The sequence below is a fragment of the Capricornis sumatraensis genome, chromosome 4 (genome assembly GCF_032405125.1).
Source record: "Capricornis sumatraensis isolate serow.1 chromosome 4, serow.2, whole genome shotgun sequence".
NCBI lineage: Eukaryota > Metazoa > Chordata > Mammalia > Artiodactyla > Bovidae > Capricornis > Capricornis sumatraensis.
Window position 1 is genome coordinate 93,708,926 of NC_091072.1, and position 14,189 is coordinate 93,723,114.

The following is a 14,189-nucleotide window of genomic DNA, read 5'->3' on the forward strand; positions in this document are numbered from 1 at the left end:
TTGTTTTTTTTTTTTGGCGGCACTGCACAGCAGGATCTTAATGCCCCGACTAGGGACTAAACCTGTGCCCCTGCACCCTAAGTGTGAAGTCTTAACCACTGGACTGTCAGAGAAGTCCCCATTTTTAAGTACTCTTAACAAAAGATTATCAAAATACAACTGCAGATTAATTAGTGGTTACGTATTGATAGAACATGTTAAGATACCTTAATGCATGCCAGAGTTAGAACAATCTGAATAAAGTTATAGGGGCACCTTGACTTTATTCAAATTATAAAATTATAATCGTAGAATCCAGTTGGGAAAAAGTCACAGAATCTAAGACTTTTAAAATAAAACTCAGAGCCATAACCAATTAGTGACAGCTATATATTATAAACTTTCTGATTACATATTAAATGTACTTATTTTTAAGTGCCTTTCTTAAGTGTTTCAAATATTTATTAACTTCACACAAGCACATCTACATAAACTGTTTCAACCACGGAGCTTTTCTAGTTTTCTAGTATTTCAAGTTAGATCTTTTAGAGGCATTTCATTTTTTGTGTGTGTTTCTAACAATGGTTTTTTTCATCTTTCAGTAACCAGCCTCCCTGAAGAGAGTCTTCTTCAGAATTATTTGCTCTACAGGGAACAGTATTATAACAAGCTTGTAATATATTAACTGCTCTGATCCAAATAAGGAAGCCTTTACTAGCTAGATGCTTCTGGAGTGTACAGATAGTTCTTTCTTTTAACATAGATGCATAACATCAGTAAAATTATTTAAGAGTATTATAAAACTTACAAGAATTTTTTTTTAACAGAAAACAACACCCTTAGAAACCAATACCTAATTCTGCATTACATACCATATTCATTAGAATAGAAAATTTAGTTTTTGCCATAAGAGTTAAGACATTTTATAGAGTGATCTGGCTGACCAACAACCCATATTTATAATATATCCAGCTTCTTAAAATAAAATTATTAGTGATGCATGACTTACCAAATATTCTTCTGTGCCATACAGAGAAACAAACTGCTCATCATCTTCTAATTCTCTAGCTGCACCAAAATCTGTGAGTTTGTACACAGACTGTCCGTCTTCCCCTATCACACGCATGATATTTCCTGGCTTGATATCACGGTGAACTATGCCATTCTCTCGGAGATGATTCATTCCACCCACTTCAACAATAAATATAAAACAAAGGAAAACATAAGTAGGTATGCGTGTGCATCAGATTCACTAATGAACATTAATATATTCTTATTCACTCAATGTAAGTTTTTATATAAGTTGGTCCAAAGTCATTTTAATCAAAGAAGTAATAGATTATACTCACTGCTAAGTCACTTCAGTAGTGTCCGACTCTGTGAGACCCCATAGATGGCAGCCTACCAGGCTCCCCTGTCCCTAGGATTCTCCAGGCAAGAACACTGGAGTGGGTTGCCATTTCCTTCTCCAATGCATGAAAGTGAAAAGTGAAAGTGAAGTCGCTCAGTCGTGTCCAACCCTCAGCGACCCCATGGACTGCAGCCTTCCAGGCTCTTCTGTCCATGGGATTTTCCAGGCAAGAGTACTGGAGTGGGGTGCCATTGCCTTCTCCAAGATTATGCTTAGATTTTGTATTTCATGCTTGAGTAATGAGAAATTTTAGAAGGACAGGGATCCATATGGTCTAAAGGAAGAGTCCAGTCTCTCTTAAATACTGTCAAGAAAATGGAACACAACGATCTTAAGCCTATGACTTCCTGAATTACTTTTTGTTATATACCTGTGGGCCATCTACCTAAACCCAAGAACACAGATTCCCGAGAAAAATAATCTTTCACCATAATTTAAATTTTTACTTTGGGGAAAAAAATTCCACAAAATAGTAAACTGGACTCAATACATAATATAGTAAAAAAAAAAATTAATAGAAATTGCTGAAATTAACCTGTTTGGGCTGACATGCAGTGTCATAAAATGATAGTCTGTCTGAACCATTTGTTTGACACCTGATAGATGAATGTCCAAGCATGACATATAAAATTAAGTTTAAAGATATCAACATTCAATTACGGAAACTCAGGACTACCAGTATACTTAGGAAGGGATCAATTATCTACCCCTTCTATTTGACTTAACAGGCTGCAGCATATATGGCTTCTCCTTCATTCTACCCTCACCTAAGTAGTCTCTACTGCTTCCAGTATCAATTTCAAGAATTCCCACTAACCTCATACTTTATAACACTGGGCTTTTCCTATTCTTCAAATACTGATTCATTTCCTTCCAAGAAGATATTATTCCCGGTGGCTGCGATATTCTTTTTTATTTTTAATAACAGGTTTATTGAGATAAAATTCACATAACATAAAACTCATTTTTTTAAAGTATACAATTCAGCAGTTTTCAGTATAGAGCCACAGAGTATACAAACCATCACCACCAATTTCAGAACATTTCCGTTATGCAGAAAGAACCCCCACATCTATTGGCAGTCACTCCTTGACTCCACTGTCCTCTCAAGGCCTTGACCACCATTACTCTGCCTTCTGTCTCTAGGCATCTGCCTATTCTGAACACTTCACATAAATGCAATCATACAAATATTGTTGCCTCTTGTGTCCGGTGTTTTTCACTAAGCATAATTTTTCAAGGTGCATCCATGTTACAGCATGTACCACTACTTCATTCTTGTTACAAACAAATAAAACTTCACTGTATGTGCCCCATTTATCTATTCACCAGTTGGTGAATACTGGGCTTCCTTTTGTTGTTGTTGCTATTATTGTAAATACTGGTACACAAGTTTTTGTGTGGAAATATTTTAAATTCTTTTAGATAAACACCTAGTAATGGAACTGATAAGTCATATAGTAATTGTTTAACTTTCTGAAGAACTGTCCATCTACTGTGCAAACTGCCTGCACTTCTTTTTACAATACCACCAATAGTATACGAGGGTTCCAATTTATCTACATCCTTACCAACACTTGTTTTGTTTTGTCTTTTTGATTTTAGCCATCCTAGTGGGTATGTAGTGGCATCTCTTTATGGTTTTGATTTGCATTTTCTTAATGCCTAATGATCTTTTTATATATTTGTTGGTCACCTGCATATTTTCTTTGGAGAAATGTCTACCAAATCCTTTACCAATTTTTAAATTGGGTTGTCTCTTTATTGTTGACTTGTTGGTATAAAAATTCCTTATCAGACATCTGATTTGTAAATATTTTCTCTCATTCTGAGTTGTCTTTTTACTTGACGCTGTCCTTTGGACACACACAAGTTAACGTTGATGAAATTTATCTACCTTTTTCTTATTGTACTTGTGCTTTTGATATCATATCTAAGAAAGTACTCCATAAAAGTCTTTAGCTTTGAATGTAAGAAATTTATTTTTAAAAATTCTTATGTCATTAAATTATATTTACACACATATATAATCATATAAATAAATAAACATACCCACATCTCGCAAAACAATTAGAAACTCAGACTCTGGTAGTCCATAGGCATTAGATGGTTCTTCTAAAACAGTGTATAAACTCCCACATGGGCAAAATTCCATAATAAGTACTTTATGTCTTGTTGTTGTCTGGAAAAAAAAAAATCACTGAGTGGGGAAATCTAAAAAATAAATTTTCAATATATGCCAATACTCATCTGATTTCATTTAAAAGTTGGATTTGCTACAATAATGAAGGTAGTTTGAACTGCTTTTTACCTAGGGTTTGTTAAATATTTGTTGACTGTACAGATGAGAGTTAACACTTCCCAATATTAATACTAAAATTGGATTTGTCTTTAAAGACAAACCACAGTAAAAAGTTGGCTAAATCTAATTAGAAAATCACTGCTACAATGTTATAATGGATCTTTCAAAATTGTTTAATTTCTAATACATAACAGTACATTTAGGATATTAGCTTTTGTAATGAATCTCTTAAAACACTTGAGTTCTTCTGACAAACACTTTCACTACTTTTACTTCAAAGAAGGGAGTTTTAGCTTTTTAGGGGGGCAGTACAATGTGGCATGTGGGATCTTAGTTTCCCAATAAGGGACTCAACCTGTGCCCCAGGCAGTGGAAGCCCAGAGCCCTAAGCACTGGACTGCCAGAGAGTTCCCTGAGTTTTAGCCTTAAAAACAAATAGGTAGCAGAATAATTGACTGGTCCCCTTGGAGCAAAGTTCTAGTCAGCTCATAGGAATCTGAGCTGCTGATCTGTTTTAAACCATGATTTTAATGTACCATTGATTATAAGATACACCATCAATTTAACAATAGCTTTATAGAGGAAAAAAAAAGAAGTATCACCAACTTACAAATACACATTGATTATAACATAATGCCCATTTCAGAAACTTGAAAATGTGAATGAATCTTAAATACAGTAGTCATTATCATTTTTACTCTTTCTTCCTTTTATAATTTTTTTCTATATATCCCCCAAATAAATCTATAAAATATTTTAAAAACTTATTTACTATTGAATAGTATGAAAGAAATAATTTTAAAAGAAAAAAGCTGTTCCTTTTAAATAATGAAATAACTGAGTTTTGAGGAGCTGAAAATTTGAGAAATATCTCTAATTTCATCACTGAGATAATTATGTTTATATTTGGTATATTTCCTTTCAGTCTTTTTTCTATGTAATGAATCACATTATAGACACATAAAACTTTTATACCATACTGTATTTATCAAGATCATACTGCATATATATTTTTAATACTGATTTTCTCACAAAACATTATATATAAGCATGCTCCCAGGTGACTGAAATTTTGTTAAATATTTCTTTTTATTACTGTTTTACCACTGTGCAGTACAGAATTAATTTTAGCTAGAGAGGTCTAGTGCTTGCCCTTGGCTACTGGGAGCTGATTCAACAGGCCTCTAGAATGTCCTATCTGCTAAAGTGTCTCTATCTGGGGGCTTTGGCCACGTGACAGTCTAAAAATGTGATTTATGATGGGGATCTTAGGACGTGCACTTCAGTTTCGACTTCTGGAGGCTAAGGAATTAGCCAGAACCCACAGGAAGTGTTGGAGACTAAAGTTCGGCCACGCAGAGTATGTGACCGAGCCTCAGTAAAAACTGCACACCAAAGGCTTGGGTGAGCTTACAGGGTTGACAATACTCTGTGTGTACGGTCATATCATACATCAATGCCAGGAGGATAATGTATCCTTGTGGAAAGGAAGATTCATGTTTGGAACCCTCCTATATTCTTCTATGGCCCTATGGATCTCTTCCTTTGGCTAGTTCTAATTTATATCCTTTTGCTTTGCTAAGATACCAACTTGTAAGTAGAGCTGACCATTGAACAAAGCAGGGGTCAGGAGGTGCTGACCTTCCATGCAGTAGGACATTTACATGTAAGTTTACAGTCAACCCCCTGTATCTGTGGTTCCATATCTGCAGATTCAACCAGTCTCAGATTGTGTAGTACTGTAGTACATATTTAGTGGAAAAAAATTCACATTATTATTGGTGGACCCGTGCAGTTCAAACCTGTGCAGTTTGAGTGAGGGTCAACTGTATAGTGCCTTCCTGAGTTCTGTGAGTCATTCAACATTCTAGCAAATTATCAAATCTGAGGGCAGTCAAGGGAAGCCCCAAATTTGTAGCCAGCTGGTCTTAAGGGAAGATGGCCCTGGGGACTCCTGAACTTGCAGCCTGTGTCTGAATGAGCAGTCTGGTGGAGACTTCTCTGACTGCACAGTCTGCCAAACTCCTTTGTGGCTCGTGTAAGAAGTCTTCAACAGACTTGGCAGTCCAGAGGGGTACGCTTTTAATCTTCAGTATTGCTAACTCTGGCTAACTATCCATCAAACATTCTAATTTATTTAACCATTCTTTATTATAAACAGGACAGCAATGAACATCTTTGTGCATAAAATTATAGTTTACATTTCTGATTACTTTCTAAGAAGTAATCACTAAAAATGAAATCACTGATATAAGGAGTATAAACTGCCAAATTGTTTTTCAAAAGGTGTGATTTGATTACCCATAATAATGAGATTTCTATTTTTCTAAAGACATTTTTATTTTCACTGTTTCCCACTAAAACCAATTCTATCTTTGACAACTGGATTCATGTATCACTCTGGATTCCAAAGATTTTTATTCTTTATAAAGGCTTCCTTGCATTGTTTGACTTTTTCCTTATCTAATTATGTCAATTTAACTTCACTTAGCTTTTGCTTTTAGTAATAATACTGGTAACTACACTGTGTATTCTTTTATTACTTATACTACTTTTCCTGATTCCATGAGACTTTCCATTGTTATATTCCATTCCAGTCCAACAACTTTCACTGTTATATCTGTTTCTGAGAATAAATATTTGATGGTATGAGCCCTAATTTTCAGCATTAAAAAACCCACTCTTTATAAAACAATTTTTATGTTAGATTATTTCTCCTGAATTGTATTAACAACAATAAACATGACAGGATTAACTAAAGCTTGATGACTTACCTCTTCTTCAATAGCAAATAATTTGACAATGTTTTTGTGATTCAGTTTTTTTAACACTTCAAATTCTCTCATTTGAACATCCACTGGACGAAGGAAGCTTATGTTATTAAATACTTTGATAGCAAATAAGTCACCAGTTTTCTAAGAAAAGGAGAGAAAGCTTTTATGTACTTATAAAGAAAATAAAAAAGGTAGCATTAGAACTAGATACAACAATTTATCTTTTTTGGAGAACACCCTGAATATTTTTAAGCATTGGTAGTTTGTACTAGGACTCCTGATCTTTTTTTTTTTTAAGCTAAAATACGTTAATCAACTGCTCAATATTTATTTCAAATTGTATGCTTTGGAATGTAGAAAAGGCTATTTTCTTTCATATAATAAATAAAGGTTCCATTGTGATACATGTGGCAAAGACAGTCAACAGTACTAAAGGCAAACATGTATTCTGAATGAGAAATAGAAAGTGAAACTCACAAGGTTTCTCTGGGAACTAATAATTTTAAACTAATCAAAGCAGGAAGAGAAGGATTATAAAGATTATATTCCACATATGAAATTTTTAGTAAGAATCTCAAAGTAAGGCAATTAACTTTTAAGATCCCTAGCTGGATAAAATGTGTGTGTGTGGAAGCAGAGGAGTTAAAAGAGTAAGGTTAGAGCACACCCTTCTTGCTGGATTGCACCATGGCTGCTGCTGGGGACTTTCTGCAACTTTACCTAGATGACTAGGGCAGGATGCTGCTTCCCACATCATTTCTAAAGGATCAAAGGCATTTCCTTTCCTCCACCAAAACAGCTGCGGTAGCCCAACTCTCACTCTCTCAGGGCACACTGAAGTACATCAAACACAGAATTATAAAGCATAGCCGAAATTGGGAAGGCATCTTAGAAGTACAAAACACATGCTTCATTCCAGGTAAACAGCACATTCTCATGTTCTTCACAGAATTAACCTTAAAGGCTCTCCTGCAGACCCTCTCACCACTTTCCAATCACTCAGGCTAGATTCTCTGAGTTTAACCTTGCTTTCCCACAACCCAAGGCTGAACCCGCCTAGAGTTGGTGGAAAGCTTGTCTCCTCTACGAGCTTGGGGTTCAAGCATGCCTTACGTAAAGCTTTCTCACGGCTCTGTCTTTGAGGACCCTGCGCTTTTCCTGCTTTGAAGCCCTTTCTACAGCTTCTCATGCAGATTAACCACCTATGGAACCACCTACAGCTTGTCACCCTCCTCCCCTCACCTTAGAATTTCATGATCTTCTGAAGACCACTGAGCTGTCTCACAAGCCTAGTCTTAAGTGCACTCTGTGGAGACCATTATCTGTGTGATGAGATCACTCCTCCCTTTCTTCCGTGCTCCCGCCACACCAAATACACGTATATTCTTTCCAGAGGAAAAGACCCACTAACTGTTTTCAGACAGAATGAAAATGGAACAATTTAACCAGGGTTCATTCACACTGTTTTACCATTTAATCAGCCAGGATAAGAACACTGTCAAATCTATTGCCACCCAACAGAGATTTTTATTGAGGACCCTTGTCTTAAACTTAGTCTGAAATGCGGAGAATCCTGAGAGAGGAGCAAGCGGGGGAAGTAACACAATGCTGCCATGTGCCCACTGTGACCAAGGCCAGTGCCTTCCACTCCTCTGTGGTCTACCACATACCCCTGAGTCTACCGGGACATGTGGCAGCAAGGCCCAGTTTCCCTCTATTCAACTGCACTGTCACCTATCAGTCACTGTCCTTATGTCAAAGCACTACGAACAATGTTCAGAGATTCACGAGTACACGTATATACAACATGCAGGTCAACATGTCCTTCCTACAGCTCTCCCCTCTTTAACTTCACCTAGTTATCACATGCATACACACTCATCCACACACGGTAGCAGCTCCAGGCAACTTAATGAAAAAGAGACAAAGTAAGTAGGTAATAAACTTTGTATGGGGCTTCCCTGGTGGCTCAGACAGTAAAGAATCTGCCTGCAATGGAGGAGACCTGGGTTTGATCCCCGGGTTGGGAAGATTGCCTGGAGAAGGGAATGGCTACCTACTCCAGTATTCTTGCCCAGAGAATCCCATGGACAGAGGAGCCTGGCAGGCTACAGTCTATGGGGTCACAGAGTTGGACAGGAGCAACTGAGCAACTAACACTTTCACTTTCATATTTTGTATAGGGCCTCCTGGTAGCTTCGTGGTAAAGAATTTGCCTGCCAATGCAGGGGACATGAGTTCAGTCCCTGGATTGGGAAGATTCCCTGGAGAAGGAAATGGCAACCCACTACAGTATTCTTGCCTAGGAAATCTCATGGACAGAGGAGCTTGGTGGGTTACAGTCCATGAGATCATAAACAGTTGGACACGACTTAGCAACTAGTCAATAACAACAACAAATACTTTGAATAACAAATAGTAAACTTAGGGACCTGGTCACTCCCGGCAATAACATAAAAAGGGTTTAGCTAATACAATTAAAGATCTTTAAACAAGCAGTAATTAAGGGCAAGCAGGATTTTGGGGGTATAGTCCAAATGATGTCACTGAGAACAAATATGGTTTCTCAAAACACATTTGAATACTAAACTAGATGTTGGCAATATTATAAGTCAATTCTTATGCCTCTCGAATCCTTATTTGAGGCTTTTGAACTCTATTGGATAAAGAACATTTTTACTTCCTTTGAAGAACTTCAGGTCGTGTTAGGGTAGTCTACTGTAGTTTGTTCTCATTCATTCATTCTTTCAGTCACCAAGCATTTATACTACCTACTAAAAGTAAGTACTAACATGAAGGACTGGATACCTAAGTAAGGAAGAAGGAAGTGAAGTGAAGTCGCTCAGTCATGTCCGACTCTTTGCGACCCCATGGACTGTAGCCCACTAGGCTCCTCCGTCCATGGGATTCTCCAGGCAAGAGTACTGGAGTGGGGTGCCATTTCCTCCTCCAGGGGATCTTCCAGACCCAGGGATCGAACCCAGGTCTCTCACATCGTAGGCAGACGCTTTAACCTCTGAGCCACCAGGGAAGCCCCAAGGAAGAAGGAAAGGCACTAGTAAATAGAGATATTTTGGCTCAGACGGTAAAGCGTCTGCCTGCAATGCGGGAGACCTGGGTTCAATCCCTGGGTCGGGAAGATCCCCTGGAGAAGGAAATGGCAACCCACTCCAGTACTCTTGCCTGAAAATTCCATGGACAGAGGAGCCTTGTAGGCTACAGTCCACAGGGTCACAAAGAGTCGGGCACGACTGAGCGACATCATGTCACTTCACTAGCCTCAGGCACTTGAAATATGCCTCCCTCGGTTCCTATCACTACTGAATACCTGTCACTCCCTCAGCTGCTAATTTATGTTCCTTCCAATGCCACCTTGCTACTGAACCTAAAACTCTTTGTGCACAGGAACTATACTTAAAATCATTAAAATTTTGATGATTTTAATAAATTCTGTGGCTAAAATCACTAGGTCCACTCAAAGTGTCTGACATATACCAGGTGATTATCAAAGTCTGATAAGTTAATTTGGTCACAGGAAGACACAGGGTCAGATGTGTCTCACTGCTAAATTCAGTGCTACCACCCATTTTCTCTTCTTGGCACTCTGCACAAAACAAAAACAACTTCTAGAGCAGGAATGTCCAAGGCTGATCACTATGAATCTGATCAAGGACTGAAACGTGCAGATAGTTCTAAAAACTGGAGGTGGAGAAAAAGCTAAAAACCGTACGACACTTCTGATTCACTCCCTAAGCGCCACAGAGGAAACAGCACCCCTCTGTGAACACTGATTTCATTGTCACAGACAGAACTGACTGGTGGTCGGTCTCAAGGCTACAGAAAAATATATAGAAAGTCCTCCTTACCAAAGTGTTTTGAGCTCCTGGGCTGAATTCTTAGTGCTGAAAAACTAGTGGATGATTGTTTGCATCATAAAAGGATGTTTTTATTCTATTATTTTTCCAGCTTCCTTCCCAGAACAGAGATTTTAATGATTTTAAATTTCTTCATTTTTAAATGACTTTAATTATCTTTCATTTCATTCTCCAGTACAGGAGCTGACATAGAGTCCTTTCGGTTCCTGAAATGCCTCTGGGGTTAGCCCTTTTATTCTATTCCCCCTTGCACTAACAGGGCTTCCCTGGTGGCTCAGATGGTAAAGCGTCTGCCTGCAATGCCGGAGAGCAGGGTTCTATTCCTGGGTCGGGAAGATCCCCTGGAGAAGGAAATGGCAATCCACTCAAGTACTATTGTCTGGAAAATCCCATGGACAGAGGAGCCTGGTAGGCTACGGTCCATGACGTCGTAAAGAATCAGACACGACTGAGCGACTTCACTTTCACTTGCACTAACAAGTTCCGATCACCTCATACCAGGATACAGCCCCACACTGCTATAAACCTGGGCTCCTTGTTGATTACTTCACTTTACACCAATCTACTCTGCAGAATGCTGGTTTACTTCAAGGGCAGGAAGCCTTACCACAGCTCAGCAGAATCATCTGTGGGCTTCCCTCAAAAGTTCCCATCTGCTCCTCGCCACGCCTCCCTCTACTGCCTCCTACCCCAAATCACCGCTGCACTGAACTCTGTCAGTGAGATCACTCTCTACCGCAGGAGGACCAGGTGGAGGAGAGAGCCAAAAGGCCAACACTAATGTTCGCTAGTTCCTTTTTTCATGCAACCTTCTGTTTTTCTCCTCTCCCCAGCACATGACCTCTGCTACCACCAGGTAGATAGCACTGCCTCTGACATCAGCAATACCTTAAATAACCACAAAAACGCACACTCTCTTTAGACAAAATAATCAAACCCACCAAGTGTAAGCGTGCATCTCAGAAAACTACACATACAGTGCTTTCACAGAATTCTCCATACCAACCTTATGTCTTCCACGAAAGACATTTGCAGTAGCTCCTTGGCCTAAAACATCAGATAAAAGCCACAGATGATTAGAAGTGCTCTGCATCTTGGCGTGGTCAGGCGATCCTCCTGTTACACTAAGAGAAAAGAAAAAAAATTGCACGCTTGTTTTAAGGGAATAATACATTTAAGAAACAAATGTTAGCTACTTTTAGTCTCAAGAAAGAGCACCTATATTTACTGCTAAACTGAAGTGTACAAACAGTCCAATAAAAATCTAACTTTCCAGCAATATTAAAGATTAAAATGCTGTGTGGGCTCTGAAAAAGCTTTAACCAATGACATCTCATATATTCAGTTTAATTCACTTATTCACAGGGCTGGAAAAAATATCTATTTTCCTTCTAATTTTTTCTCTGTCAATGAAAGTGATATCTACCTCCTTAAAATGTTTTGAGAGATTAATCACTGATGCATCATATTTTAAAGTGTTTTAAATAAAATAAGGTAAAATAAAACAGAAATATAGAAAAAAATAACTTTGTTTCTTTCAGGTGCAAGCCAACACTAAGGAAAACAATTGTTACCACTACATAACCTTTCCTAATTTAAAATTTCCTCTACCTGGAGCCTGACAACCAGGATTCAAAAGAGACCTTTCAGCCACAAATTCTGAAATTAACTTAAGGATAGTTTTTCCAACCTCCAAATATATAAATACACACATACTAAGTGTATATTAACAAGTCTTAAAAAAAAAGCAGGGGAGACTACGCACGTTTAGAGGCAAGAAATATATGGAAAAATCTCTGTACCTTTTGCTCAATTTTGCAGTGAACTTAAAACTGCTCTAAAAAACTTAAGTCTATTAAAAAAAACAATACCCCTACCCTTGTCCTTCAATATTGTAAAACTGTGTATCTATAAGGATATTGTAAATATTTGTGCTCCATGATGGAGTAAAAATGAGGTATGCTAAAAGCATAAACACTTGTTCCACCATGCCAATCTAAACCTGATGTAATGTCACATTTAATCTTAACATCCTTTCACAGTAAGTCAGAGATAGATATTCAGGAATGAATTAATGAGTGCCAATATTCCAAGTAGGGTTAAGAACACAAAGAATGGGCAGGGTCAAAACTTCAACAATCTTTGATATATTAAGATACATGAAGATAATTTTACCATCTAATTCAGATAAATAATTTTATATACAGTAATTTATGGGAAATAAGCAGTAAAAATAAGATTGTTTTCAAAATATGAAATACATTTATCAGCTACTGATATAATAAAATTCTCAAATATCTTTTCAATAATACCTTCAAGTATTTCTCAAGAATGAAAAGCTTCCCTAATTAATGTAACTTTGCTGCTTGAGCTAACTATAACTGACAAATAATATCATTAGGTACCTATGTAAATCTAATGGGTAATAGAAAACATATTGATCAGCTAAGATATGGTGCTCTCTATATGCAGATATTAAACTAAGGTGTCACAATGATTGGGGAAATGCCTTTTCAAACTATCTACCAATTACCCCACAACAACAGCATGCTAAAACATGACTCAGCACACCTAGAAGGTGCTTGCTATATCTTTTCAAAATTTTGACACAACATAAGCAGGCACTCAACAAGTACGAGATTGGTGATCCTGCCTAAGTCTACTTCCTTATATCGTCCAAAATGAAAGTTACCATTTGTCCATAGATAAAACCGGCTTGGTGACGCCGCATATGGACAAAGTTCCAGAATTTCCAAACTCTACCACTACGTGAATCATTTATCAAATATAACATTCAGCGTTCTACCGCGAAAAAAGCCGGGCTTCGGTTACGCACTGACAATTATTGGGGAGAACTTGTTTTGAGGACACCTATTGAAAACACCCGGGAAATGGGCTGGAAAATACACTCGTAAGCCATTTCCCAACGGAAACGTCTGGGAATTTGCATTACATGTATGTACATTAAAAACGTCTTCGGCTTCTAGCTTCCGGTGAGCCAACCCCTGCTGTTTTCATTAAAACCCTAATGACATGTCTTAATCGTCCGAAAAATCAGAACGATCCCTTTCACGCTCGGAAAGACGGGAGAAAGCAGCCAGTCTAACTCCAAGGGAAAGGGGCATGGATGCCCGCCTGCTCGGGCGGCCAGGGCCCAACCCCAGTAACGGATACATCCTCTTTCTCGGTGCCCGACGACACCAGACCCGTGAGGGCCGGGTCAAAGAGCCGGCCATGGGGCGAAGAGTCCAGACGCATCGGACCGGCCCGCGCGGCCATTCCGGCCGGCTTCGCACGCCCCGGACACCAGAGAGGCGGCGTCCGCCCAGCCAGGGTCGGGGAAGGCTCGGCCTCGGGTCCCGCTAGGCTCTTCGGGTCGCCCGCCCCGCCTCCGCCCTGACTCAGCACCCCAGTTTCCCACGGGGGCGGGATTGCTTCTCGCGGGCCATGCCTGGCTCCGCAGCCCGTGCCCCACGCGTTTGCAGCCCCTCCGCCCGAGCCGTCCCGGCTTACCTTGTCTGGTCTCCGCCACTCCACCACCAGCGGGCTCCCGCGGCCTCCCTGCGGCTCAGGCCACTTCCGGCTTCGCAAGCCCTGGACAGAGGCCACGTGACCGACGGCCGGCGTGCGGGTGCGCGTGCGCACCCCCGCCGGATCGGCCTGGGCCTCAGCCTCCGCCGCCAAGGCTGCTCGCACTGCTGGCTCCGCGATTTTCTGTGACGAGGAGCCAGGAGGCTGGGTGGGTGTCTGAGTCCGACCCAGTCCACATCCACCGCCTGTCTCCCGCTTACTCTGAGGGTAAAGCTGGAGAGCCCTGCGCGGTGAGCGCAAGAATTCAGATTCCCACG

The 14,189-nt window shown here is 39.5% G+C and overlaps 1 protein-coding gene across 1 annotated transcript in view; it reads right to left on the reverse strand.

The window, feature by feature from the left end:
- The window catches only part of TBK1 (TANK binding kinase 1), a 43,781-nt gene extending 29,899 nt beyond the window's left edge, over nucleotides 1–13,882 (reverse strand). Inside the window, exons 1-5 of the mRNA XM_068970252.1 lie at nucleotides 13,855–13,882; nucleotides 11,348–11,465; nucleotides 6,467–6,607; nucleotides 3,443–3,572; nucleotides 989–1,170 (exon numbers count right to left, since the gene is read on the reverse strand). Coding sequence (XP_068826353.1) covers nucleotides 989–1,170; nucleotides 3,443–3,572; nucleotides 6,467–6,607; nucleotides 11,348–11,434 — 540 coding nt within the window. The 5' untranslated portion in view covers nucleotides 11,435–11,465; nucleotides 13,855–13,882. The remainder of the gene's footprint in view (nucleotides 1–988; nucleotides 1,171–3,442; nucleotides 3,573–6,466; nucleotides 6,608–11,347; nucleotides 11,466–13,854) is intronic.
- Between the last annotated feature and the right edge of the window lie 307 nt (nucleotides 13,883–14,189).